General features: G+C 42.0%; 1 protein-coding gene across 2 annotated transcripts in view; it reads right to left on the reverse strand.

Moving 5' to 3' along the window:
- Nucleotides 1-1,590: 1,590 nt before the first annotated feature.
- PON1 (paraoxonase 1) overlaps nt 1,591-26,981 on the reverse strand; it is a 34,465-nt gene continuing 9,074 nt past the window's right edge. The window contains exons 4-9 of one of the 2 annotated variants that reach the window (XM_047849212.1): nt 26,120-26,288; nt 20,613-20,739; nt 16,498-16,698; nt 15,232-15,313; nt 4,408-4,536; nt 1,591-1,916 (exon numbers count right to left, since the gene is read on the reverse strand). In XM_047849212.1, the coding sequence (XP_047705168.1) occupies nt 1,758-1,916; nt 4,408-4,536; nt 15,232-15,313; nt 16,498-16,698; nt 20,613-20,739; nt 26,120-26,288 (867 nt within the window). In that variant the 3' untranslated portion in view covers nt 1,591-1,757. The remainder of the gene's footprint in view (nt 1,917-4,407; nt 4,537-15,231; nt 15,314-16,497; nt 16,699-20,612; nt 20,740-26,119; nt 26,289-26,981) is intronic. The other variant, XM_047849213.1, reaches the window with a different exon arrangement.

Here is a 26,981-nt window from a genome sequence, read left to right on the forward strand (position 1 = left end):
GGACAGAATTTGCTTATTCTGTCAAGAACAAGAGAGAACAGAGTATGGTTACTTCACTGATGATATCAAACAACTCCTTTTAAAAGAAGCGTGGGCTTTTTCAGCATACGTACAACACCCATTGATAGTTTCAAAAAGAGTATTTCAGGAAATCCAGCTTTGAGGGCTGTAAACAGCATCACTGAATAATTGAGCACTCGTAGGGCACATGATCTTATGCTCACTGAAATCGTGACTAAAATAACTCTAATCCGATATGAGGAAAAGTGTTCTCCAGGCCAAACAAAATGTTCCCGTTTGTGACTCTAAGTTAACATGTTGGCACTTCTCAATTTTTCAGCCAGCCGTTTTTCCCAAACTACCAGACCGTCATCGTGGCAAGTGCCCTAGAACTTTGTTTGTAATGTGACTGCTGTAGCATCCCAGGGAAATCATCCATCCTGTCAAAGGAGATAGATAAATGAAGCTAGGTAACCTTTCCATCCCAGCTTTTACAAGAAAATGACAAAGTCATCTTTTCTTCTGAGTCATGTCCCTCAGAAGATAGGCCAAGGCTGTTGATTTTTTTATTATCCTTATTATTATTTTGTTTACCTTTCTATTGTTTTCTTCTTAGCCTCCACTGCAAGTTACAATAGGAAGAAAGAGAAAAAAAAAACAAAACTACGAACCGCCACCACCACTTCTAACAACAATCTCGTCTTTGGGGGGCATTTGGCTTCACCCAAATCGATTATGGGCTTCATTCTGTATCCACTCATGGACGCGAACAAACTTCTTCTTTTCACTGGGTCAAAGAAACCACAATGTCCAATTGATGCTGAGATAACAGACACTCGTGTGACAATACTCCCAAGAATGTTAAGATGCTCCTTCATGTCATTGCTAAGGGAGAATAGAATAAATCAAAGGAAAAGGAGAAATAGGGTCACTCAGATTTATGTTTACTGAGAAAGTCATCCACAGTAGGGGCAATGGAAGTCAGACTGGGCCAGTATGTCCGATGGCTTTGCAGAGGAAGTTTGCGTGCAGCTGAGGGAAACTGGTGCACATCTAGTTTTCCAGCAGGCGAACCGGAGCCCCTTGAGTGAGGACTAGAGTTAATGACGATACATGAGATCATCCTGCTCCTGTATTCTCTGAACAAGACTCAGGGAGGCAGCGATAAGCTCATGTGCTCTCAGGGAACACATGCTTCAGGGAGAGTGCATTTGGATCCCATACCGTTAAATTATTTAAGACCTGACCACTGACACAGCAATTTCAGCCATTTTATTGAAAAGGACTTTTTTTTAAAAATTTTTTTTTCAACGTTTATTTATTTTTGGGACAGAGAGAGACAGAGCATGAACGGGGGAGGGGCAGAGAGAGAGGGAGACACAGAATCGGAAACAGGCTCCAGTCTCTGAGCCATCAGCCCAGAGCCTGATGCGGGGCTCGAACTCACGGACCGCGAGATCGTGACCTGGCTGAAGTCGGACGCTTAACCGACTGCGCCACCCAGGCGCCCCTGAAAAGGACTTTTTTATTGGTCAGTGAGGTTTTCAAATATTGCTAGACTGATTTGCTATCTATCATACCCTCCAAAAAGCCTTCTGCATTGATTCTGTTCCCAGCTAACCAGCGATTTCCTCCTTCCAGATGTCTGAGTTCGGGGTCAGTGGTCACTGTTCAGATCAGATGGCTGTGGCCCCTGAGATGGGGCCAACAGCTGAAATGGGCTCACAGTATCCACGGCACGGGTGCAAACCGACCCACTAGAGCTCACAATACAGAGCTTTCTGGAACACGGTGCCAATCAGCAGTTTCCCTTTGTACACAGAGGCAACAGTACTTCCTTGCAAAACTGTACCGTTTTCTGCATAAACACGGGTAACTTTGGGTTCTTCTGTTAAAATGTTCTGGATTCGGATCACCTATCAAAGAAATAACGGTAGCTTAATATTTCTTTTTAAGTCACTCAAAATTAACTTTAAATAAGGGTCATGTCTTCACATGAAGAAGCCTGCAGGTAAATCATATTTTGTTGCCAAATTACCCTTTATATAAGACATCGGTTTCCCCACTGGCAAAACGACAGATTTTAATCAGGCGACTTTGAACAGAGAGACACATAGGACTACCTAGACTAGGCAAGAAACAGAAGTGAGTAAGTAGCACAGTCTGGGTGTGAGACATTAGGGAGTATTAGGGACTATGGCAAATGAGGAGGGAGGCTGTTAGTAACGGATTACTGCCACGCTAGAATTCGGGCCAGTTTTTTGTGTTTTCAGAAAAGCTAGGAATTTGGTCTTTAAATTCTGGCAATTAAAAAAAAAAAAAAACATATCTCTGTACCATACACATCTGCTCCTCTGAACTAAAGTTTCCAACTCTAAATGTATAAAATTTTATAAGTTCAGTTTCCTTCATTTATTGAGCAGAAATATGATTGTGTCGATCACAACAGTGTGGTAGCATGCTAAGCTGACCACACGTAATAGCCAATATGTGACCACTTTGGTCAATAAAACAGCGATTTCATATAATTCACACTGTGTAAAGAGTACCCTGTGAGGCAGGGGCCCAGGGTCACGTTTTGGATCTTCTACTTATTATTTGTTCCTCATTTGTAGAACGAGGTGTGTGGGACGAGATTAAGTTTCTTTTCAGCTCTAACTTCGTATTCTTAAGACTTTAGGATAAAATACAATGACTAGAAGAAAGGATACCTACATACAAAAACACCAAACATGGCGGACTAGGATGGCCAGTGCCTATATACAAAGGGTTCAAGGGAGCAGTAACAAGGACCTCTTTAAAACAGCAGGCCCCAAGGACAGACGTGTTAGTTACTTACTAGGAAATAGGTGATGATGCATCTTGGCTTAGGTAAGCCTCTTTTTAATAAAACTAAATCATCCTTCTATGGGGCAGTGCATTGGTTAATGGATTGTTATTACTTTTTGCTATTTCTTACCAAATCCATCATTAGAAAGGGAGTATTTTTTCCAGAGCTGCAAACCAAGTCCATGCTGTAGCAAGTGACCGAAGTTCACTAAATGAGCTAACAAGCAAGAGCAAATTAGAATCTAACATTCTGCTCCGTTCTGAACAGTGAACACACCACAGCATACATGTCCTCAGTTCTGTTAAACATACCATATAGCAATCCTAATGGCTAAGAGGTAGCAAAAGGCACAAAGGACTGCCATTAAACACAATCACAATTGTCCTGTAAGCCTGGAGATAAAGGGTATGGAGGGCCATAAAGTAACTGGAAACAAACATTTGGTTTGGGGCTTTTTTTAAATCTAAGAAACATGGGATTAAAAAAAAATCTTTTTTGGTGGGTGGGAGTGAGAACGACTCTTACAACTAGGCTTTAAAAAGAATACATAGCAATAAACTATGCCAAAAGTTATATTGGTTATTTGATGTAAATAACAAGTATAATTAATACATACTGAAAAACTCAAAATAGATAACTCTAGATGAGACATAGTAAATGCCTATGGCAAAGTGAGTTTCAGATTCTTGTTTGCACTGCCAAAATAGTCCACTGAATAAAGACCATGAACATGAATGGGGTCTTTGGGCACCATAACTAAGATGGAAGGAAAGGTCTTTTAAACCGAAATAATTCCAGCAAGTGACTGATTTTTTTCCCATTCCACAGGGATGGTTTAGAGAGGATGGCCATTTGCACATTAGGGCTCGTTCATTGTATACTGACACATAGAAAGAGGGGGTTGAAAGGGAGGGCAGGTCACAAAGAAATGATTAGACCATAGCAAGAAGGTACATTAGATTTTTTTTTAACTATTGTGAATACTCAAATTGGAGAAACTCACTGTTGATGAACTCCAGTCCACTGCTGGCTACCCTACTCCAGCCCTCCACTCTGCTCAGACTTGTACAAAAACCTACTGTGAAGGCTCCCCCTGCTCTCTGGCTCTGAGTCAGGATCGACCAAGGAGTAGCAGCATGGTAATGGGAGGACTGAGAGCGAGCTGGCGTACTTGTTCCAGGCTTCCTCCTTGTAGGGACCCTCCTCTGAGTCCCCCAACTGGGGGGCCTCTCCACACACAGCTCTCCTCTTGTTCTGGCTTCTGGTAACAATTTCCTGCCTCCCTTGCTAGCCCTGGGTGATGCATTATCTTCTGTTCATTTCCCTATGTGTGCCCACACCTGTGTATAGCGTGCCCTTATTAAATCCCCTCAAATTACCCCATTTAAATGTACCATCTGTCTCCTACCTAGACTCTAACTAAAATGCCTCCCAAAGTCAAACTCTTTTTTATATCTCATCATTTGGATCATCTATCCATGTCCCTCCTTATATTTGCACATATAATTGAGATTTATGTTTTCAACCGAGAAACAGTGGGGAATAGGTTGCTGATCAGATTCATTTTTCAAACCAACCTCTGATGCGGGAGGATTCTCCGGGTCATAGAAGAAGATTCTCATGCCATTAGGATGGCATCCAACCCAAAGGTCCCCTGTCACAGGATCCACGGATATGTTATCCACGAGTGTGTTAAAGTCCAGGGACTTCCAGATTAAAACCAAGGAGAGAAGGAAGGACAGAAAGTGAAAAAAAATTGAGAGGTGATGGAACAATAGGTCAGGGAAAGCCATCGTCTTGTTCTCTGTCACCACACTGTTGGTTCCAGGACACAATTCTTCCCCATTTCAGTACAGCTCAGGGAATTCCTCTAGCTTTCCATCTATGCTAGCATTTAATCAGTTTCCAGGACAGATGAGGGAAGGGGAAGATGCAGAAAGCCAAGAAGGATTGTTAGAAGTCAGATGAAACCATTGGGACTAACATCTGTGCATGAACCTAAAACTGAAAGGAAGAAAAAGTTTTAAGTGCTGCATAAAACAGTTCCTTCTAAAACGGCATGTGCAAATGATATTTTTACAAGCATTCAGAAAACAACCAGGAAATGTAGATTCATTTTTGAGGAGCACGTCAATGAAATGTAGGCTCTTCTTTAATGGCTAATCATAGGCTGTGCAGCCAGAGGAGAAATGATCACCCAGGGTCTAATTTTTGCCTTGGAGTTGGGAAAAAGTTTCTTCTTTAGTTTCCTGATGTTATTCAACTCCCTGCTCTTCTGCTGTTTATTTTCTAAATATAAGTTGCGAGCATGTGATGACTGCACAGATTGCTGTCGAGGCTTTGTACCAGGATCATAAATAATACCAATGATTCTTAATTCCACCATTCATCATCTTGGCTGCCTTCTACTGGGGAGAAATCACATCTATTTGTTTACCTCTAACTCTCAGTTGGAGAAGTAATATCTACCGTGTACCTCAAACAGAGGCCAGCATACCTCAGCGCCCAGAGACCATGTAATAACTGGTGGTGACTCATTGCAAAGGCCAGAGTGTGGGCAGGCGGCTAGGGCAAACCAGCGCTGCCCTGCCCCGTGCTTCCTCCTCAAAATGACAGCTATCCCCACATGCCCATGAAGGGACTGGAGGGCTCCAGCGTCACAGCAGAGTCTCCATGCAGAGCCATCATTCATTCCTACCCTGGAGGCAAGCAAGGTCGGCCAAAGGAGGCAGCCAAGCAAACATCCTCTGGCCAAAATCAGCCCTGGGCCTTCTCTGCCCCCCACCGCCAAACCCCCATCTATCACAGTGTCAGACATTCTATGCTGATACAGTCATTTCGTTAGATGAGGAAAATGTTGGTCTCAGAGCTTTGCTATTATCTTTGGGAGGGGTAACTGCCGAACTGGTGAATTCCATGGCAGTCGAAAGCCTACAGAGATGTAAACTGGGGGTGAGAGAAGAAAAGGACACCAAAGCCTGGGGGCCCCGTTCATTTGACACACGGTTACTGAGCTCCCTCCGTGTGCTCTACAAGAAGCTCAGCTCCTGGAGCATGCGTCAGGAAGTGGCAGGCCTGGCTCCTGCCAGGGGGCGGGGTGGGGGGGGGGGGGTGGGGGGGGGCTGACGCTCCAGCAGGGAGACCCTTTGGGGCCCAGCAATGAACTCTTGCAAATCTGCAATTCCTAGCTAGACTAACTCACTACAGTGCACACAATTTACACATTTCATGCTTCCACAAAGCCAAGTGGAAAATTTGACATTCCTTGATAAAGGAAACTTAATAAATTATTCTCATTGGGAAAAACTGTGTTCTCTGTTAACATCCCAATTTTTAGAGAACTGGAATGCATCAAAGTGGGACCCATTCATCGGCTGTGTCTTGAAATCTTTTTTTTCCTTTCTGTGAAGGAGGAGATAATTCCTTTTTTTTTTTTTTTTTTTAAGTAGGCTCCAGGCCCAGTATGGAGTCCAACGTGGGGCTTGAACTCAGGACCCTGAGATCAAGACCTGAGCTGAGATCAAGAGTCACACTCTTAACTGACTGAGCCATCCAGGCACCCTGAGATTATTTTTATTGTGGTAAATATGCATAACATGAAATTTGTCATTTTAACCATTTTAAAGGGTACAACTCAGTGACATTAGTGCCCTCACAATGCTGTGCAACCATTACCCCTATCCATTTCCAGAAACCTCTATCATCCCAGACAGAAACTCTGCACCCGATAGCACCGTATTCCCCCCTCTACCATCCCCTAATAACCTCTATTCCACTTTCTGTCTATGAATTGGTCTATTCTAGGAACCTCATAAAAGTGAAATCACACAATACTTGTCCTTTTGTGTCAGGCTTACTTTGCTTAGCATAAGGTCTTCAAAGTTCATCCATGTTGGAGCACGTATTAGTACTCTTTTTTAAGGCTGAATAATATTCCATTGTATGTCTATCCCACATTTTGACAGGACATAGACCACCCACAGCTCATCACAAATTTTAAGATCAGTCTCCTTTCATTTATCAAATTTCTTGACACTCCAGGTATTAATTAATTACCCACTCTGAATTAATATGATCCTTCAAAAGAAAGAATAACATTACAGTCACAGGGGGAGCCTCAACTGAATTGTAATGTCAGGAGGTAGGCATTACCTATTGCCAAAAGTGGGTGTCAACCCTGAAATACGTCCTTTGCAGGACGAGCACCTTTATCATTCTGTGTTGAATATATATACTAGATAGGGCTCTAGTCTTACAACATTCTTTAACTTTCAATTTATAGAAGTACCTATTGTTATAACCACAATCTGTTTTTATTCCCTCGGCCAGTATGAGTGTATGAAATTCCACTTTACGTCAGCTAATACCAAATGGGCTATGCCAATGATTTTTAATGTCTAACATGATGCTCCATTTGATAAAGTTTTGAGGTAATTTACTCAGAGCAAAGCCTGTCATGACAGTACCTTGGATGTACTGACAGGAACAGTTCCACAAAGCATGGTGACAATGCTTTATGCCATGGGCGGTTATGGCAAGAGACAAATGTCTTTTTTGTAAGGGACAAGGGACTACTTCTTTAATGCTCCACTTTGCTGTTACTTTCTCTTTCCTCTCCTTTGTGTTTTTACCTCTTTTGACCCAAAACTTCAGACCAGATCATAATTGGTAGGGGAAGAAGATAAACCCCTGAAGTGTACCAGCCCTATCATATTAATTGAACAAGTATTTGTTGAGTGCCTACCACGTGTTGGTGAACTCTTCCAGGAACAAATAGAAAATTACCTGTCCTTCTGGAACTTACACCCTAGTAGAAGAGGCAGACAGTTGAGAAGATAAATAAAATATAGAGTATTTCACTTATAAAATATAAGTTAAATATATAGTATTAGTAATAAATGTTGAAGGGAAAATGAAGCTATAAGGAGAAAGGAAGTATAAGTGTGTATGTGTGCACGTGTGTGTGTATGTGTGTGTGTGTTGGAGGAGGTCATCAAGAGGACGTGACCACCAGTTGATCCTCAAGCTGGGCCCAGGCAATCAGAGGCTCCTTAACCCCTCCCCTGTCCTTGGGATGTACATTCTGCCCACTGTTTCCACAGTGGGAAGTGTTCCAAGGACATAGCCTTGAGAGAGTAATGTGTTATTGAGACCATCTGGACAGTGTATGTGGCTGAATCCAGTTAAGGCCTCTATATAAACTTTAAAGATTCTGGCGGACGGGTGTGGAGATCTACTTGTCCTAAGGCTGTTCAAAACAAGCCTCGTATGTAAGTTCCCTTGTTTATTAAACCTGCCACCTGCCAGTCTGTCTGCCTTCTTCTTTTATCTCTCCTTGCCCCCCTATTTGGGCAAAAACATGGATTAACTTAGAGGATTTTATGCTAAGTAAAATAAGTCCAACAAAGACAAATACCACATAATTTCACTTACATGTGAAATCTAAAAAAAACAAAACAAACGAACAAAGAAACAGCAAAAACAGACTCATAAATACAAAGAACAAATTGGTGGTTGCCAGAGGGGAATGGGGTGAGCGGACAGCAAAATAGGCGAAGAAGGTTAAGAGGTACAAACTTCAGGTATAAAATCAATAAGTCATAAAAATGAAAAATATAGTCAATAATACTGTAATACCATTGTATGGTGACAGATGATGCCTACATTTGTGATGAGCATGGAGTCATGTGCAGAATTCTCAATCACTAGATTGTACACATGAAACTAATATAACGTCGTATGTCAACAATACATCAATAATAAGTTTTTTAAATAAATGGATTTAATTAAAAAAAAAAAAAAAGAAAGCCGGAAGAAGAGTTGAGATCAGAGAAAGACATGTGGGTGTCCCCTACTCTGTAGCTTTGGAGCTGGCAGACAAGGTGAGAGAGCAGGATGGTCATTTGAAGACCTTGCGTGACACTTGGCAAAGCTAGGAGGGCGCAAGCTGCGGCGGATTAAGGTCCAAGTGCCGTGACAAAGTGTGATTGGGACTCTAGGAGGTGGAGCCCCTGGAAAAGTGAGGATAGTGAAGAGGAGGATGCTGTGGTGATTGACAGTGGAACGAACAAAATGCCCCGTGCTGTCCAACCCCTAAAACAAAGGAAAGCAACAGCACCACGACAACCCCAGCTAGTGGGGCAGCCTCCAACTGAGCGAAAAGATTCACGAAGAGAGAATGTACTCCCAGTGAGCTTATTGATACAGCTGCCAAGTTCCAGCAAAGAGCCAGGAAAAGTATCCTGACATGGTTAGTGCACCTAAGGGATACAGGGAGGCGGTGGGGGGGAGGGGGGGGGGGCGGGAGATGACATTTCTCTGACTGGGCAGGAAGCAGAGAAAATGAGCAATATCAGCACATACCCTGCTGTCTAGTAGCACCTGGAAGGAGCTCAAAGGCTCAAAGTACTCACTCCATTACAGATTAGACTATTGTAGCTTGCAGTGAGGTTTGGCCCAATAAGGGGCACCTACTTGGGCATGTGGACTCCTGAAAATCTATACAGGAGGAACAACAATCTTAGGGAACTGGGAATGAGACAGGCAATCTCCGCCTCTGTGTTTGAAGGCCCTGATTAGGCCACATTCACTGCAAGAATGAAAGCTAGGATACTCCAGTCCACCCCCAACACCCGTTATGGGACACTCATGTCCATGTTGAGCCCAGTTGTGAGACAAGACATTTATAATGTTGGGCAATCCATTGTTGATCTGGGGAAAACTGACAAATCCTAGGAATGGCTGTGGGAAAGACTTGAGACAGAGAAGTCACCCATAAAAACAAAAGGCTATCCCAAATGACTGTAAAGGTCCAGTAAAAATAACCCGGAAGCAAATGTGGTTTAACCGGATTGCTGCAGGGACCCCACATGAATGGAAGGACTGACAACTCAGCACTGTACTCATTGGCCTGTGGAAAGCCATCAAACCTGAACAACAATTCAGACCTGCTCCGTCTGCCCCTTCCCATCCCTGATTCCCTGCCTGCTCTAACAGAAGCTTTGGGAACACAGTCCTATTTGGGGGGAGTTCCTCCTGTACCCCAGGGATAGATGTAGGCCAGGACTGCCTGGAAGTGAGGGCAGTTGGGGACCATCAGAGGCCTCAAGCTGAACACACTACTCACTGGTCCTCCAGAAGTAACCGGTGGATATTGGATCCAAATGTACTCTAATACCTGGTAAGCCTGAGAAGTTTTCAGCATCATCAATGGTTACACAGAACAAATGGTTATGGTTAAGAAAGTTTTTTGACACTACAAATTTAGTGTTCCCCTCTACTCCAAGAATATGAGGTTTCTGTCTCTCCAATACCATAGATCATATTGGGCATTGACATCCTACAAGGTGAAACTGCAAACCTCTATCTGTGAAGTCCGGACCTGGGTTGTAGTAATCAAACCAGTGTTGGAAGGAAACACCCACTGGGAACCAGTAGGCCTGTCACCCTTGGGGAAAATGGTAACTGTCAAACAGTATAAATTGCTCCAGAGCATAAGGAGATAGAAGAAACCATCCAAGAACATGCTGCAGGACATTCTCCAAGCTTTCCTGGAACAGCTGCAAGGGAGAGAATGGGCCACGAGCCCACAAAAAATCAAGACCCAGGAACTGCCATAAACTTTTTGGGAGTTATTTGGTTAGGCAGACACATGTTCCAGAAGCTGTGATTGATAAGATGCAAGCTTAACAATCCCTAAGAACCTGAAAGAGGTACAAACCTTTGTGGGGATTTTGGGGTTTGGGAGAACTTTTTTTCCCCATCCGGCACCGTGTCTCTGTCCCTTATATGGACTGATTAAAAAAAGGACATGTGTGGGTCTGTGGATAAGGGCAACAAGTCACCTTTGAGAAGACAAAAGTACTAGTGAAAGCTTAGGGTATTAAAGCTCTGGGCATCTCCCAAGCAGGGCTACCGTTTGAGTTAGATGGGTCTGTGACTCCAGAAGGTATGAAGTGGGTACTGGGCTGGGGATCACAGGAGGACAGAGTTCCCCGAGGATTTTGGGCCCAGCTCTGGAAGGGGACAGAAACTCCATATACCCCATAGGGCAACAGTTCCCGGCAGTGTATATACAGTGCTGCTCCAGGTGGAGCCTCTCAGGAAGGAAGAGTATGTCAAAGTAAGAATTTTTCTTCCTTTCAAGGGGTGGATTGAGAATATGTTCCACTGACTTATCTCAGTGGAGATAAGTGGGTTTGGCTACGGCTCAAACCCCCATGTTGGCCAAGTGGCATTCCTATCTGCCGCAGAGGAGCACTCTGTCCACCAGCCACTGTCTCTAGAAATGAGGGCGCTACCAGGCCCTGTAGAGTATGTAGATCTAAAGATGCACCACCCCTCCCAGGCCCCATTCCTATGGCAGCCCCAACAGCCTGCAGAGAGGGAGTGGGGGATGGATCTAGTCAAGGGAATCCATCCAGGGGCGCTGCAGTTTCTATTCAGCCCGACACTGACACCATCTGGATGGAATCGGAAAGAAACCGCAGCCCCGACAAGGGGAGGGGCCGTTTGGTGATGACTCATGAGCCCTGACCATTAACCCTTTGCATTGACAGTTGGGCTGTTCTAAAGGGATTAATCCTATGGCTTGGACAATGGCAAAGCGAAAGGTGAACAATCATGAGTAAGCCCTGGTGGGGTCAGGATACATGGAAAAATATTTGAGCCTGCCTGCAAGAACCTGAGACAGTCAGTCCTCACTGGCTTCCACATCTCAGCTCACAAGGGACTGAAACCCTTCGGCAATCAGGAAGCCGATGTCCTGGCTTGGGTATAAGCACTAGCAACTAACACTTTCGTAGATACAGAGATTGGGCGCATTAAAAAAGTAGCCATCCCAGTGCCCTGGTGGGAGGGTATATCTCCAAGGAGGCTCCATTGCCCTCAAAATACAGAGACTTAGTCAATCCAGTAGCAGCATGCCCTTTATGTTTTAAACAGCACCCAAGGCAACTGCCAAAGAAGTCTGAGGCCATCCGCTGGGATTGGCAGATTGACTGCATTAGCCTTTTGCCTGTGAGTGCGGTTCTAAATATGCCTTGGTTTGTGTGGACACCACATCTGGCCTAAACCAAGCTTTCCCTCGTCATCATGGCTACCACCATCAGGGGATTAGAGAAGCTGAGTAATATGGATGAATACCATCATTGAATAGACAGTGATTGGGGGTCACATTTCAAAAGTCATCATGTGCAAAACTGGGCAAAATAACACAACATTGAATGGAAGCTCCGTCTTCCCTATAACCCACAAATAGCAAGAGTGGTAGAAAGGAAAAATGGAATATTAAAGCAGCAAATGAAATTACTAACAAGTAAAACCACCTTGGCCGGGTGGGCTATATATCTTTGAATGATCCACCAGTAGGGCCCTGTTTCTCCAGATGCCAGACTAGGGACCCCTACCAAGGCACCCAATACTGAAAGGCTCCAGAAGTCATGAGAGGCAGCCATTGTGCCAACTGTCTCCATGGATCAAGGAACTATGCTGCTGAAAACACCAAGCCCCATCATGCCTGAGCAAAGCATTATCTACTGGAATTTGCAATGAGATGTCCCTCCAGGATGGGCGACTTACTTTGCATAGGATGGGTGAAGGGGAACTACTCAGGCTGCATTGGATCCCACTGTCCTGCTGTAGGCTGGACCTGTTGAAATGCGCTGTATCTGAAAGAGGGGAAAGGGTAGGGGTCCTAGTCTGGCATATCCTCCTCATGCCTGACGGTGCTGCCTTTCCTGGCCAACATGTATGGTATACACCACATGGTCAAATGCCTAAAGCTGCAGCCACATTAACATCTAAGGATGAGGCCACAAGTGTAATTCTTAAAGAAGGGGACGATCTCCATGTAAGTTCCTACTAAATGTCTATTTTTTTTCGGCCAGAAAACTTCTGCTGTTCCTGTAGTGTCCAGTCACAGAATGGGCACCCGAGGAAAATACCTTTCTACAGTGGACCACTCATATGCCTGACAAAAAAAAAATCAATTCAATTGTCAGATATGTGGAGAGCTGCCCTTCTCTTGCTGGTCAGGATTGCCTTAGTAGGTATCACCATGCTGGGGAGGGGATCCAAAAGCCCTAAAGTAGTACATTAAGAAACAGCAAGTTAGGAGTAGTACTTTCAATCCATCTGATATTACCAATACTAATCCAGAAAACCAGCTTATGGCACACACTATCAGTAACACTGGGCATGGGCATTCTTTTTCTGTCAAACTACACAGGCACCCCATCAAACTGCTGACTGAAGAATCCTAGAAATACCATCATTGGAGCTAGGGGTGGCTATGCTCAGATTTGAGATGGGTTTATGTGGGTTACCAGGGCTACAGACAGTGGAACCCCCAGATACCCCTATGTTGGGAACAGAAAAATCATTCTAAACAGAACCAACCCAATTGTACCAGGAATGTATCCGTGGGATGGATATCGCTGGTACCGTATAATTATTCTATCATATTAAAGGATGGCAACTACTTTGGTGCTAACAGGTCACACTGCCCAGGTACTGATTGGGTGGCCACAAGTGGGGCCCAGTGCTCATGTGGCCCCAATCTTTGGTCATGGCTTCTACCTATGTGGTTGGGCCCCTACACTCTGTGTTTTTCCTGGACATGCGGGAGAGTCCACCCCTCCATAACAACTGCCAAGCTCCCTCCCTTCCAGGCCAGGTGGGCACACTCTATTTCCACTGGCATGATCAGTTGGCCACTGGCTTTGTTCCCTCCATTGTCCCCCCCACCAGTTTCATCCAGCAAACCTTAAATGATAACAAAGCCTGTCTGTACTGAACATTGAAATGTCTCTAATGATAAAAGCTGTCATCCAAAATAGGATGGCCTCGAACACTATCACCACCTCTTTGCCATTATCCAAACAGAATGTTGTGTGTCCATACCTGAGGAGTCTGCTAATGTGTCATCTTTATTAAATCACATAAGGACACAAGTGAATACCCTGACTGATTTGACCCTCAGCTCAGGGGACTTAATAAATCAGTGGTTCAGATTTGGGGGCTCTTGGAGGAAGAAATCGCCACTGATTTGGGGAATCATGGCCTTACTTTGTGTTTACTCTTGCCTGTACCGATATTGTTGCTATAGTATCTGCCTCCAGTGTAGCCAGATAGCCACTAAACAAGCTGCACACATGCTATCGAAACCCCTTGCTGACTGCCCTGGGCACATTGCAAAAGAGGGGCGTGGATGAGATTGTAAGAGCTATCACAAGGGATGGAGTGTTGGAGCAGGTCATTGAGAGGACATGACCACTGGTTGACCCTCGAGCTGGACCTGGACAATTGAAAGCTACTCATCCTCTTCCCTGCCCTTGAAATGTACATTCTGCCCACTGTTTGCACAGTGGGAACCATTCCAAGGGCACAGCCTCGACAGAGGTAGGTGTTGTAGAGCCCATCTGGATGGTACCTGTGACTAAGCCCCATTAAGGCCTCTATATAAACTTTTAAGATTCTGGCAGGCAGGTGTGGAGAGAAACTCATCTTGCAGCTGCCTAAGACAAGCCAAGTAAATAAGTTCCCTTGTTTATTAAACCTGCCATCAACCGATCTGGAGTGGTCTGCCTCTTTCTTGGTCTCTTCTTGTCCTCCATGTAGAGCGAGGTGCATTCGGGTTGCACCAGGAAGCCCCTGAGGTTGCAAACTAATGGTGTGTGTGTGTAGCAAGGCGAGCAGAGTCGCAAGCTTAGATTAGGTGGCCAGGGAATGCCTTGCTGAAGGGACATTTTAGTGAAAACTGGAAGGATATGAATGAAAGAGCCACAGAGATCTGGAAGAAGATCCTCTGAGCAGAGGGAACAAGTGTCCCACCTGAGGCAGGGCCCCTGCTGAGCTCAGGAACCTTGGAGATCAAGAGGGGGAAGCACTGAGACAAAGGTTGCAAAGTGATGGACTGCTGGGGCGTGTGGTGGTCACTGGGAGTACTTTATATTTTATGGGGCTTTATATGTATATTATTTATAATTATTGTGAAGAGCGCTGTCATATGAAATACCAGTTGAGGCCATTTCTTTGCTGTTCCATCAACACGGAGGAAAAAATAAAAGGGAGAGAGAGAAAGGGGAGGGAGAAGAGGAGGGAAGAAAGGAGGGAGGAGAGGAAGGGAAGGGGAACTGAGCTATACAACACCCAACTGAAAATTCACGAGGGCAGAAGGAATCAAAGTTTCATAGGTGGATGTTTGGTTTGCTGCTTCCCACTCTGCCGCCAAATGAAAGTGAACAACAAACACACACGGTGCTGTTGACTCTTAATAGAGAAGTGAAAAATTGGTTCTCACCCACTCCAATTAGACAATCCTTTTTTGCTCACTTTTAATTTCACAAATCAATTAGAATCTAATTATCACTCTGCAAACTTATAGTGTTAATACATCTTACCTTCAATGGAGTTAGAGTCCAATTAGCGTGCTTTTCATACACATGAATCTTATGAGCCAGCAATTCACCTATATAGACATACCTTCAAAGAAGAAAGAGCGACATCAAAGCACTTGAAGTAATGCAACTCAAAAGGTTACGGTGAAGTTGTAATAACTCTTCCTAAGAAAGAACTTTGCTTAGAGACCGGAAAACAGGGCCCATCTCAAAGCACACCAAATTCTGAAAAAAAACCCTCAATGAGTTTATAGTACACAAAAGAGTTTTAATTTCTGAAAAGTTATTTCTAAAGATAAGAACTTAGTTGTCCCTGACTAGAAGAGAAGAGACTTGGTCCTAGTACCAGTTCTTAACATCTGGGAGCAAAATGTATTATACTACTTCTCTTAGTTTGTCAATAGAGTGACAAACCCCAGATTCTGCATTTCAGAGGATAATGGGTTCTCTCGGGCAGGCTGCAGGAAAGCCCCTTGACCATCAGGCTCTTGTTTTAGGCCAGAGAAAGCATGAGAGAACACAAGATGCTCGGCTTGGATCTGAGAGAAGTCTTCCTCCCCTCTTCCCCTGAGTCTGGTCCTGACCCTGTACATTTAGTATTTTGCACACAGTGCAATGCCACACTCATCACAGAGAACTGTGGTCAATGCATCCCAGAGCAAAAAGAGAAATAATGATTTATTACCTGTTATTTTGGAAAACCAGGAAGTGCTATAAATAATTGAAAGCTGTCCATGATGTTTCCTCTAATTATGTTACTAACCCTCTGAAATGCATGATGATACAAGATGAGGAAGGATATAAGGATGGATATACAGCTCTTTTTAAATTTTTTAGGGGATGGAAGGGCAGACTTTTCCCCCATAGTAACACTTTCTTAAAAAAGCAGTGTCTTGATTTGCATTTTGGTGCAACCTCTTTATCTTGTCAAAAACCAGCACTATTGAGATATATAACTGCATGCTGTTCGTCTTATAATGCACTTAAAAATCTTCCCTCAAAGCAAAGCTATTTAGCAATACTAAATGTTTAGCATAGATTCCCCCCCACCCACACGAAACAAATTTAAAGAGTATGCCTACACAAAATAGAAATTATGTTTGATAAATTTTATCCCCTGAAAAATTAAGACATTTTAAAGTTCTTCCTAATTTCCTCTTACCAGGATAACATGTTAAAACCTGCCACATTATTTAGAGAATGAATATGTTCAAAAGATATCTAACAAGAATCTGGGGGAATGTACGAGATTTGAAAGAATTCACATACTTGCCATCAGGTGAAATGTTGATTCCGTTGGCAAAGTCAAATCCATCTGCCATCACTTGAACTTCAGTTGGACTATAGTAAACAACATAGGACCACGCTAAACCCAAATAGAGCTCCCAGGACCTCAAGTAGTGGTCAACAAAATAGTGATCATTTGTGGCATAAAAGTGCTCAGGTCCCACAGCAACAATATCATTCAAACTGCAAATTCAAACACACACACATATGATATATACAGGCAAAGGTGTTGCACATTACAGGATTATGCATTGATTAGCATTCATTAATGTCTGTTCTTAAAAATCAAGATGTGGGATCGAGTTTCACTCTATTACTGCACAGAATTAATACGGCATTAGTCCCACCTGAAGACAACAATTACTCTAAAAAACCCCCCAAAAAGTTGTTCTAGCATTGTAACATAAAAGTCCTATTAGGGGCAGCTGAATGGCTCAATCGATTAATCATCTGACTTCTGCTCAGGTCATGATCTCCAGGTTCTTGAGTTCAAGCCCCATGTCAGGCTCTGTGCTGACAGCTCGGAGCCTGGAACCTGCTTTGGATTCTAGTCTCCCTCTCTCTCTGCCTCTCCTCTGCTTTCTGTGTGTGTGTGTGTGTGTGTGTGTGTGTCTCAAAAATAAATAAAAAGATTTTTTTAAAAATCATATTAATTGTATCTTAAAAATAGTGCTATGATGTGCGTGTGTGTGTGTGTGTGTGTGTGTAGATACATTAAATTCAGTAGACATTTAATTAGGCCAAGAATCATTATCAGGGCACAATTTATTTATGTTCATCTAGAACTCACTCTCATCTAGAACAATCTGAGACATCATCAGACAGTGGGAAGACTGCCAGTGGGCAATCTTGAGAATTGCATTTTAAAGTTTTGCTACTATTAGCTGTGCAATTTAGGCAAAATCAATGATTTCACATGAAGCCCTGGCCTCAGTTTCCTTAACTGTAAAAGGATGAGATGGACTGGTCTATATATCAGCTTTAAAAGGTCATTTCCGGGGGCGCCTGGGTGGCGCAGTCGGTTGAGCGTCCGACTTCAGCCAGGTCACGATCTCGCGGTCCGTGAGTTCGAGCCCCGCGTCGGGCTCTGGGCTGATGGCTCAGAGCCTGGAGCCTGTTTCCGACTCTGTGTCTCCCTCTCTCTCTGCCCCTCCCCCGTTCATGCTCTGTCTCTCTCTGTCCCAAAAATAAATAAACGTTGAAAAAAAAAATAAAAAATAAATAAATAAATAAATAAAAGGTCACTTCAGGCCTTAAAGTTTCATGATTGTAAACTGAGTAAAATGTCCATGAACAAGAATGCTCAGAAACAGCACGCTATGGCATATTTTCTTTCTGATTTTGATTCTCTCTCTGTTACTGAAAATCTAAGATACATGAGTCCATTTTTCTGCTTTAATAGGTACAACAGTGAACACTTAAGTGAGTCATTCTTTGCTGATTGAGGTGACAGAAGTTCCCCAGGGCTATTATCTGGAAGAGAATTATCTCCGCTCTATTGCAGGGGCGTAATAGCCAGCACATCAGCTCTGACGCAGCTCTGGGCTCCTGGGCCAGTTAGATAAGCATACAGGGCCTCAGTTTTCTCATCTGTAAAGAGAGGTTAAATAATTTTCCCAAATTCATACAGCTCATTAGTCTAAGACTAAGGGTCAGAATCTTAATTTGACACAACAATGCCTGTTGTGTGCTTTGTGGAAAGCCTGCCACTCAGTAAACCCTCAGTCAATGGTGGCCATTATCACAACATGAGCAAAAAGGTCTAGGAATTTAGGATTAGTGTGTACAGGCTCCAGCCATAAACCTCTTTCCTCTCTCTCTTTTTTTCCCTCTCCTTTTTAAAAGTAAATATCCAAAATGAGTATACTTTATAATCATTTGCCTGTTTTTCATAAAACGGAGCAGAGATGGATGTGTCAGAGTAATGGCTTTGAAATCTTTTTTTTTAATGTTTATTTTTGAGTGAAAGAAACAGGGCACAAGCTGGGGAGGGGCAGGGAGAGAGGGAGACACAGACTCTGAAGCAGGCTCCAGGCTCTGAGCTGTCAGCACAGAGCCTGACGAGGAGCTCAAATCCAGGAAGGTGAAATCATGACCTGAGCCGAAATCCGAAGCATTATTAACCAACTGAACCACCCAGTCGCCCCATAGCTTTGAAATCTTATAGACCCCATTTGAATGCTGATGTTGCTTATTTCGTATATGGGGCCATAGCATGTGACTAAACTCCAAGCCTCCATTTCCTCTCTGTACCTTGAGAGGTTAGGGAAGTAAAATAAAAGAATGAGTACGAAGACTTTGACATTATGCCTGGCATATAGCAGACGACCAATAATGACTACTGTGTTATAATTAATAACATGCTTAAATCATAATAGATTGGTAACAGGAACATTGATGCTATAAACAGCAGTATAAACAACCATCAGATACAAAGCAGAAAATATACATGGCTAGTCCTTTGGTTCAAAGAGCAGAATTTTGGTTAATTGTGGCACTATGGTTATTTTTGGTTTGGTTCTATATTGCCAAAGACAAATAATCTTGCAGTTGGCCCAGAAAAAATACTCTAACCCTGGGAGACTGGAAAAATCTGAGATTTCCAAGATTAGTTGTGAAACAAATAAAGTAAATTTCACTATTTCATAGTGGCTCAGAGGAACAGCTTCAGCCTCAAGCTACCAGGGTTCAAATCCTAGCTGTACACATTTTACTGATAGTATCATCTGAGGCAAGTTAAATACTCCAAGCTTCAAAGTTGTTGTTGTTGTTTTAAATCCCAAATGGTATAATAATAACACTTAATTAAGAAGGCATTTGTAAAAGATAATAAAGTCATCAGTTTAAATTGGTTATTGCAGCACCTAACTAATAGTTAAAGCTCATTGTTATTACCATTATTATTATTATTATTAGCCCACCTTCTCCATTCTGCATACTTTTTCCTAATTGAGATCTTAATATGTGGCATATTTGCCAGACACTCAGTATTCTCATTCTCTTTCCACAATATATTTGTTGAATGAATGTATGAATGAACTGTCCCACCAGAAGCTGTTCTTTGAATTTTCACCCATCCCAGGGATGCAGAAAATTTGAGCCATATAGTACCTACTCAACTACTAATTGGTGGATTGGCCTTCATCCAGTAACTCCATTTCTCTCCAACTTCAATTTCTCTGTCTTTGAAAGCACCAGGTAAGAAAAAAGAGGAGGGGATACTGGGAACCCTGAGTGCATACGATGTGATATGCTAAGCATTCTGCTAGGCCCCCTGCATGTAAATAACACAAGGTTTAAAAGAAATCTAGATTTACAAATCCTGCTAATGCTGTTAGTTGTTCAAATAAAGGCTGGGATTCTAGAAAATCTTAATGATTAAAGGATAAAGATTGTTTGGGAAGACAGCGTCAGATTATTGTCCCAAATCCATCACTAACCTCATAAACCAAATCCTAAGGCAAGTGAGGAAGTTGACTTTATGTGGGGTTGATCAGGGATCCCTGAGTGCTTTCTTTTTCCTTGTGTTATATTATCAAAAAGTCTAGGATTGGAGCTGAGTGTTAACCACAGATAAATTTCTTACGCAAATCACGTGCAAACAACAGCAGTAGAGGCAGTACAGGAAGGTCTTAGAGGCACTAGATTTCAGATCTCCCTTGGGTATATGTTTCTAATCATAGAAACATCTAAGATTCTATTTTTTTAATACAAAAATAAATGAATGAATAAATAAGCAAGCTCAAGATGTGGAATTCATCTGTGAAACCGGTTTGGATTTGAAATACTAAGTGTGGTTTTGGAGAAGATCAGAGTTATTTCTTGATAACAGTTCAAATGGACATTTTGGGCCGGGAGCCATTAGTCAGCATCCGGGCAGCCTGGGAAATGAAAAAGGAAGAGAATAGGTCTTCTGTCAAGGGTTTTAATCCTCAAAAGTATCCACAGAAGAACACTTGGAGGAGTTTGTGATCATTAGAAAGGAGAGTCGACTAGCCATTATTCCCCCCTCCCACTCTGGCTAAAAGGAAAAACTAAAGGTAGATTAACCATCCACTGGTTTGAAAGGAAAATAGAAATATGATGTATCTCAGTACTTAGGCAGAAGTTCGTGTCTGATGGTTTTCAGATGCAAAAGTGATTTTTCTTCTTCTTGAAATTTAAACAACTCAACAGTGGACTTAAAATCTGGATGGTTCACCACCAGCAGGTACACGGTATTATCTGAGAAGAGATGAAAAACAAAACTCGAAACGTTAACTGAGCTCTCAGCTGTCAGCCCTGTCTCCAGAAAGCAATTTCAACCCACCCCCAAATAGTACTTAGGGTGTCAGGCAGATGGAATATTTTCATCTCCTTGTAGAGAGAAGCACTTGTGATTGCTCCAAAGAAAAATGGCTAAAGGAAGAAGTAGTGACAGTCTCTAAAAACCTCTAAACTCCAAGGGACGGGTGGGGGTGGGGGAGGAATCCTCACCTTAAGAATGAGCAGATCTTGACACTAAAACTCCAAAGAGCTTGTTAAGCTTTCTATTGCAAATGGTCTCAGCAAGATGCAGAGCTGAGATAAAAGAGATAAAAGATGTGGAGAATACCAATATGAGAAGGTGTGCTCAGGTACGATTTACAGTGTAAAATGATCAATTCCATAAAAAGAACACCTGAGAGATGCTATCAAAGGGAAGCAGCTTCCGTGAGTCAGTATGGCTTTAAGACATAAAAGAGGCCAATCTAAGTGGTCAAGAAGGTGTGATTAGTGTTGGCGAGCGAAGTTAGATTATTACAGTCTTTGCCTTTAGAAGCGGCAAGTCTTTGGAAACCTTTGATGTAACCAAATTGGTGTTTAAGGAAAAACAATACAAAGTTTAGTGGGTTGGACTGAAGAGATTTAAACAGAGAAGTCAACTAGAAGGCTCCTTATAGTTTGTCCATTCAACAAACAAGTGTTTATTTTAACTGGTGCTAAGTGCTACAAAGGGAAAACTAAAACCAGACAACCGAATGAAGGGTAATGAGATGTTTTCTTCCTGAGAGTCAGGGAAGTTCTGAAGAAGTGATGTTAAAGCAGAAAACAAAATGATAATAGGAGACCAAACCATGTGAGTATGTAGAGAAAGAGCATTTCCAGACGAGGGAAGAGAGTGTGCAAAAAGCCTGAGGCAGGAGCTTCCTTGGCACATTCACTGAATAGTAAGGTTCTGGATGGAGTAGAGTGAGGGAAAGAAAAAGTGGGAAGCCTGCAGCCATAGATATAGCTAGCCAAGGCCAATCTTAGGGTAAGGATACAGGGCTTAGTCACTGGGGCCTTGGAGCCAAGGAGTAGCTTGACCTGAAGTTACAGTAGTAATCCAGGTGTGTGGGGAGATGGCATCGGGCCAGAAGGGTGGCATAGACAAGAAATGGCAAGAAAGGATAGGAGGACATTTGACAGGAAGCATCAAAAGTCCCTGATGATGGCTGAGGAGTGGGGGAGTCAGAAATCAAATGTAAGTGAGGACTGAAACCCAGATTCATGTTGTGTGCAGAAGATTCCACCTCTAGGAATTTTTCCGAAGGAAATATTCACAGAAGATATATATACAAGAATGTTTATTTTGGCATTGTTTGCAATGAGCATAAAGGCAGGAACAGACTGAATATCCATCAACAGAAGAACAATATTACAGCACTCCCATGCAACTGAATCCTAAACAGCCATTGCAAAGGAGCTCTAAATGCACTGTCATAGAAATCAGAGAAGGGAGTCCATAACGTAATGATAAATGCAAAAACACTTTATAGAAGGGTTTGTGTAATATTACTCCTTTTTATTTTTAAAAGTGTACACATACCCAACAGTGTATTTCTTTGCACTTAAAAATGTTTTAAAAATAAAATATGATGTTGATAAATGGGTGGAGAGATCACTGAAAGGGGACTATACACGTCTATATAAAAGAAGAGACTTCATATGGGGTATATAGGTAAAGAAAAAAAGATAAAAGGATGAAAAATCAGTTTTCAACATCTTGAGTTTAAAGCAGCTATAGGAGAGGAACCCAAATAGAATAATCTAGTAAGCTACAGAAATGGAACTGAAAAGCCGACTAAAAAAAGAAAAGAAAAAAGAAAAAAGAATACCCCATTAACAGTATTCTCTTGGAAAGCAGGGACAGTTAAGGGGTGTGACTTGGCTGAACTTTCTGAAATAGAGCAAATAAAAGGAAGCAAAAGATCAGTCTTTTGGGGAATGTTCAGAGATTTTGAAATAAATGATGAAACAATGAACAGGGAAAAGCCTGTAGTAGGGTTAGAACTAAAATAGATAAGTATATTGGAATATCAGGAAGGAGCAATTTACTTGAAGGAGAAAGTGGTCAACAGCATAAAATGAGGTGGAGGAAGGAAGGAGGGAGGGAGGGAAGGAAGGAAAGAAGGGAGGGAGGAAGGAAGGGAGGGAGAATTGGGAGAAAGAAAGTTTGTTAATAAGGACATTGCTGGTGACTTTAGGGCAGCAGTTTTAGTCACTCGCAGCGGAGAAAGTCTGAAAGAAAGATGGAAAGAGGGACTGTCTGCGGAGGAGATGGAGGCCATGAGTACAGACGTGGCTCTCCACTCCAGCCTTATATTTTATCACCTGGAGAACTTTTAACAAGTACTGCCACCCAGGCCTTCTTCAAACCGACTACTGAATCAGAATTATTGGGGCTGGGATCTGATCATTAGGCTTTTTATTTTTTAATTTTTTAACATTTATTTATTATTGAGAGACAGAGAGAGACAGAGCATGAGCAGGGGAGGGGCAGAGAGAGGGGGAGACACAGAATCTGAAGCAGGCTCCAGGCTCCGAGCCGTCAGCACAGAGCCCGATGTGGGGCTCGAACTCACGAACCCAAGATCATGACCTGAGCCGAAGTCAGATGCCCAACCAACTGGGCCACCCAGGCGCCCCTTCACTAGGCTTTTTAAAACTCCCTGCTGTTGGAACTACTAAACAAGTTCAGTGAAGTTGCAGGATACAACTTCAATACACAGAAATCTGTTGCATTTCTATATGCTGAGTAGAACTATCAGAAAGAGAAATAAAACAATCCCATCTCCAACTGCATCAAAAAGAATAAAATACTTCAGAATAAATTTAAACAAGGAAGTGAAAGGCCTATATACTGAACACTGTAAAACATTAATGAAAAAAATTGAAGACACAAATAAAAAGGTACAGCATGCTCTTGGATTGGAAGAATCAATATTGTTAAAATGTCCCTATAGTAATCTACAGAATCAATATAATCCATATCAAAATTCCAATGGCATTTCTTGTAGAAATAGAAAAATAGTCTTGGAATCTGTATGAAACCACACACACACACACACACACACACACACACACACCAAAATACAAATAGCCAAAGCAATCTTGAAAAGAAGAGCAAGGTGTCATGCTCCTTGATTTCAAACTATATTATGAAGCTATAAAAAGTAAAACAATGTGGTACTGGCATAAAAATAGACACATAGATCAGTGAACAGAATAGAGAGCCCAGAAATAAACCTATATATGGCTTGTGGTCAATTAATTTATGACAAAGGAACCAAGAATATAGAATATACCATGGGGAAAAGATGGGCTCTTCAAAAAATCGTGTTGGGAAAACTGGACAGCTACATGCAAAAGAATGAAATTCAACCACTCTTATACTATCCACGAAAGTTAACTACAAATGGATTAAAGACTTGAGTAGAAGACTTGAAACCATAAACCTCCTAGAAGAAAACATAGGCAGTAAGTTCTTTGACATAGATCTTGGTGATGATTCTTTTAAACCTGACACCAAAAGCAAAAGCAACAAAGGCAAAAATAAACAAATGGAGCTACAACAAGCTAAAAAGCTTCTCCACAGCAAGGGAAACCACCAACAAAATGAAAAGGCAACCTATCGAATGGAAAGGAATATTTGCAAACCATATATCTGATAAGGGGCGAATATCCAAAATATATAAAATATATAAATATATAAAGTAAATAATCTGATTTTAAAACAGGCAGAAGATCCAAAAAGATATTTTTTTCAAAGAAGACATACAGAGGGCCAAGAAAATGTCCTGGTACAAGAAAAGGTGATCAACATCATTACTCATCAGGGAAATGCAAATCAAAACCACAATGAGATACCATCTCACACCTGTTAGAATGGCTATTATCAAAAAGACAAAAACAAAACAAAACAAAACAAAAAAACAAGTGTTGGTGAGGATATAGAGAAAAAGGAAATCCTTGTGCATTGTTGTTGGGAATTGAAACTCGTGCAGCCACTATGAAAAACAGTTTCCTCGAAACTTTGGAGTTTCCTCGAAAAATTCAAAATAGAGCTGCCATATGATCCAGGAATTTCCTTTAAAGTGTTTATCTAAAAAAAACTAAAACACTAACTTGAAAAGATATATGTTCCCCCATGTTCATTGCAGCATTATTTACAATAGTCAAGACATGGAAACAACCTAGGTGTCCACTGATGGATGAACAGACACACACACACACACACACACACACACACATACACACAGGAATATTATCCAGCCATAAAAAAGAACAAAATCCTGTCATTGGTGACAACATGGATGGACCTCAAGGGTATTATGCTAAGCAAACTAAGTGAGAGAAAAACAAAAGCATGTGATAGCTCTTATATGTAGAATTAAAAACTAAAACAAAAAACAAAGCTCATAGATTGGTTGCCAGAGGTGGGGAGTGGAGAGTGGAAGAAACAAGGGTAAAAAGGTTAAAAGAAAAAAAATTCAGTTGATATAAAATCCCCCAGGGGTTTCTGTGTGCATCTGGGTTTGAGATTTAATGTAGAGACAAAGAAAATGGTTGCAAACAGAAAGGAAGAAATGGGGACAGTGGGTGGCTCAGTCGGTTAAGCAGCTGACTCTTGATTTGGGCTCAAGTGATGATCCGAGAGTTGTGGTTATGATTGCGGGGTCATGGGATCGAGCCCCTCATCAGACTCCACACTGGGCATGGAGCCTGCCTAAGATTCTCTCTCTCTCTCTCTCTCTTAAAAAAAAAAAAAAAGAAGGGAAGGAAGGAAGGAAGGAAGGAAGGAAGGGAAAAATGAGAGGAAGGCATAAGGGATAGGGGCAATATGTTGATAGTTTTGAAATGTGGAAAACTAGTTTGAAGACAAAACAGAGAAACCAGAGAACAGAAAGGCACTGAAGGTGACAGGGCTGAGAGAAAAGTGACCATGGTGACTCTCTGTCAGTTGATCTCTGTCAGTGCTGATGCCTTCAGTTAGAAAAATCTATCCCTGTAAATTTCTGTATCTGTAAAATTGTTTAAAATGGAAAACCCATAATGATTAGGGCTACATATTATTGCTATTGTAATTATAGGGATAATGTGAATGTTGGTATTTTTAAAAATAAGTGCTTTACAGATCTGTAGTATGTTAGCATTCTCAAGCATTAAAGTGGTTATAATATTATATTTAATTAACAGAGTGGGCAAGTTTAACAGAATAGTAACATTAACCATGACTACACTTCAGTGGAATGGAAGGAAATATTCACTTTAACATTTTTTTAATTTGGTTTTGTTTTTAACAAACATTAAATATTTTTACCTTCATCTGTGAACATGCTAATCCCATGAGGGTTAAATGAGGAATGATCGAATTCGCTTCCAGTGATCTTCAGTTCTAACACTGTTGGATCTTCTTCATTTAGGTCCATCAGAAGTATTTTGCCAGGTTTATCAGGTTCAAAGCTCTTTATTCCAGGATACTTTAATCCCTTATAAAACATTAAGCAGACAAAAAATGGGCATATTACAAATATCTCAAAAGTTGAGAGAGGTCATAGATGGCACATGGGTTCATACTATCTGCTTCGGACCATAAGGCTGCATGGGAAGCCTCTTGGTTGGCTTGTGCAATAGGACCATGAAGGGTTCTGGAAGTCTGGAAGCCATATGTTCCACCAGGCCACCCCACACAACACACAGTCACAGACCATCCCTTCAGCAGCAGGAGCAGCAGAGAAAAGCCCTGTCTCATACCACAGCTCCCAAATCATGACAAAGATCAAAAATGGAAAAGTAGACCAAATGGCCAATTGCTAATGAGCTTCAACCATATAAAGCAAGGAATATAGAGAGAACATTGGTTATGGTTTGTAAAATGTCTCCTGGCAGGTTCCTTGGAAGCATCTCAAGGACAGAGATTTAGGGGAAGTCAACAATTCCTTTCTTAGCCTTCAATTAGAACAACACAGCTATGTTTTTGTTTTTGATGTTGGAATCCCATATAAGATTTTGCTTGGAATATGTATTCTGTTGCTTAAAAAAGGAATTTGGAAGACACTGCTGTAGAAGATGACTAGTTTTGCATCTTCAAAGGAGGAAATTGCACTAAATAAATTACAACAGGTAGCCAAGAGTGTTGGCCTCTTTTGTTTTAAGGTATGTCATGACCACAGTGATTTGTA

Source organism: Prionailurus viverrinus, chromosome A2, assembly GCF_022837055.1.
Source record: "Prionailurus viverrinus isolate Anna chromosome A2, UM_Priviv_1.0, whole genome shotgun sequence".
Classification (NCBI taxonomy): domain Eukaryota; kingdom Metazoa; phylum Chordata; class Mammalia; order Carnivora; family Felidae; genus Prionailurus; species Prionailurus viverrinus.